Source organism: Miscanthus floridulus, chromosome 16, assembly GCF_019320115.1.
Source record: "Miscanthus floridulus cultivar M001 chromosome 16, ASM1932011v1, whole genome shotgun sequence".
In the NCBI taxonomy this organism is placed as follows: domain Eukaryota; kingdom Viridiplantae; phylum Streptophyta; class Magnoliopsida; order Poales; family Poaceae; genus Miscanthus; species Miscanthus floridulus.
The window spans coordinates 33,743,896-33,745,608 of record NC_089595.1 but is presented as its reverse complement, the minus strand read 5'-3'; the positions used below and the strand labels follow the sequence as shown (position 1 = coordinate 33,745,608).

Sequence of the window (1,713 nt, the reverse complement as noted above, 5' to 3'; positions counted from 1 at the left end):
TTTAAGGGTAAAAGTGACGTAGTTGTTCGATGTTACAAGCGTTGATGAAGACTTCGTCGTTGATGGTCCTAAACTTGTTGGTGCCTGGTCGGAGCACCTCCGTGACGACATATGGCCCCTCTCACGACAGAGAGAGCTTGTGATGGTTCTTGTTGCTTTGGATGAGGCGGAGCACCAGGCCCATGATGTTGAAGGCCCGACCCCGTACTCAATAGCTATGGTATCAACGCAATGCTTGCTGGTACTTGGCCGAGTGGAGAAGGGCAATATCACGTGCTTCATCTATCTGGTCCATGGCATCCTCGAGGGATGCCTCGGCTCCCTGTTTGTCGTACTCCCTAACCCTTGGCACTCCATAGTCGAGGTCGGTCGGGAGGACAGCCTTGAAACCGTAGACCATGAAGAATGGCGTGTAGCCGGTGGCCCAGCTGGGGGTCATTCTCAGGCTCTAGAGCACCGTGGGAAGCTCCACGACCCATCATCTGGCAAATTTGTTCAACCGGTTGAAGATCCTAGGTTTGAGGCCATGTAGGACTATGTCGTTTGTGCGCTCGACCTGCCCGTTCGTGCAGGGGTGTGCTACGGCGGCCCCATCGACGTGGATGTGGTATTCATCGTAGAATAGGAGGAACTTCTTCCTGGTGAACTGCGTGTCGTTGTCCGTGATAATAGAGTTTGGGACTCCAAAGCGAAGGACAATGTCAAGGAAGAACAACACGGTTTGCTCAGATTTGATTGTGAAGATCAGTCGAGCCTCTATCCACTTTGTGAACTTGTCTACGACAACAAGCAAGTGCATGTAGCCCTCGGGCACCCTCTTGAGAGGTCTAACCAGATCGAGCCTCCAGACTACGAATGGCCACATGATGGGGATCGTTTAGAGTGCTTGGGCCGGCAGGTGGGTCTGCCAAGTGTAGTATTGACACCCTTCGTAGGTGCGCACAATCTATTCAGCATCAGCTACTGCGGTCGGCCAGTAGAAGCCTTGTCGGAATGCATTTCTAACCAGGGTCCTAGACGCGGCGTGGTGCCTGTAGACCCCATCATGGATATCACACAGCAACTGCTTCCCTCGTTCGATGGGGATGCAGCGCTGTAGGATCCCGATGTGGCTTCGTCTGTAGAGCTCGCCCTCAATAAGGACAAAGGACTTGGTGCGACGCGTGAGCTGTCGAGCCTCCATTTTGTACATCGGCAGCGCCTCACGGAGGAGGTAGTCGAGGTACGGCATCCTCCAGTTGGTCAGAGGGTTGGGCTCTGTCGTTGGATCCTCCTCAAGCTCCATGACTTTGGGGTTGGATGAAGCCGCCGGCTGGTTAGCCCCCGAGCCTAGGGTAGGTGACGCATCATCGATCTATTCTTGCTCCTCGTAGTGGACCTAGGGCTTGTACTAATCGCTGGCGAAGACACCCATTGACACTGGCTCTCGGCTGGACACTGTTTTTGCCAGCGCGTAGGCCGCCTCGTTGAGACGCCTTGGGATGTGATTGAGCTCGAGATCGTTGAACTTATCCTCTAGCTAGAGGACTTCTTGGCAATATGCAGCCATCTTAGCGTTGTGGCAGCTTGATTCCTTCATGACTTGGTCGATGACCAGCTGGGAGTCACCCCAGATGTCAAGCCATTAGATACCCAACTCGATGGTGCTGCGTAGGCCATTGATGAGCGCCTCATACTCGACCACATTGTTGGAGGAGAGGAAATGGATGCGAA

The 1,713-nt window shown here is 53.8% G+C and overlaps 1 protein-coding gene across 1 annotated transcript; it reads right to left on the bottom strand.

Annotated features, from left to right (window-relative positions):
* Positions 1–946: 946 nt before the first annotated feature.
* Positions 947–1,285, bottom strand: LOC136510553 (uncharacterized). The gene has a single exon (XM_066504963.1). It carries the CDS (start codon positions 1,283–1,285, stop codon positions 947–949), a length of 339 nt encoding a protein of 112 aa, XP_066361060.1.
* Positions 1,286–1,713: the final 428 nt, after the last annotated feature.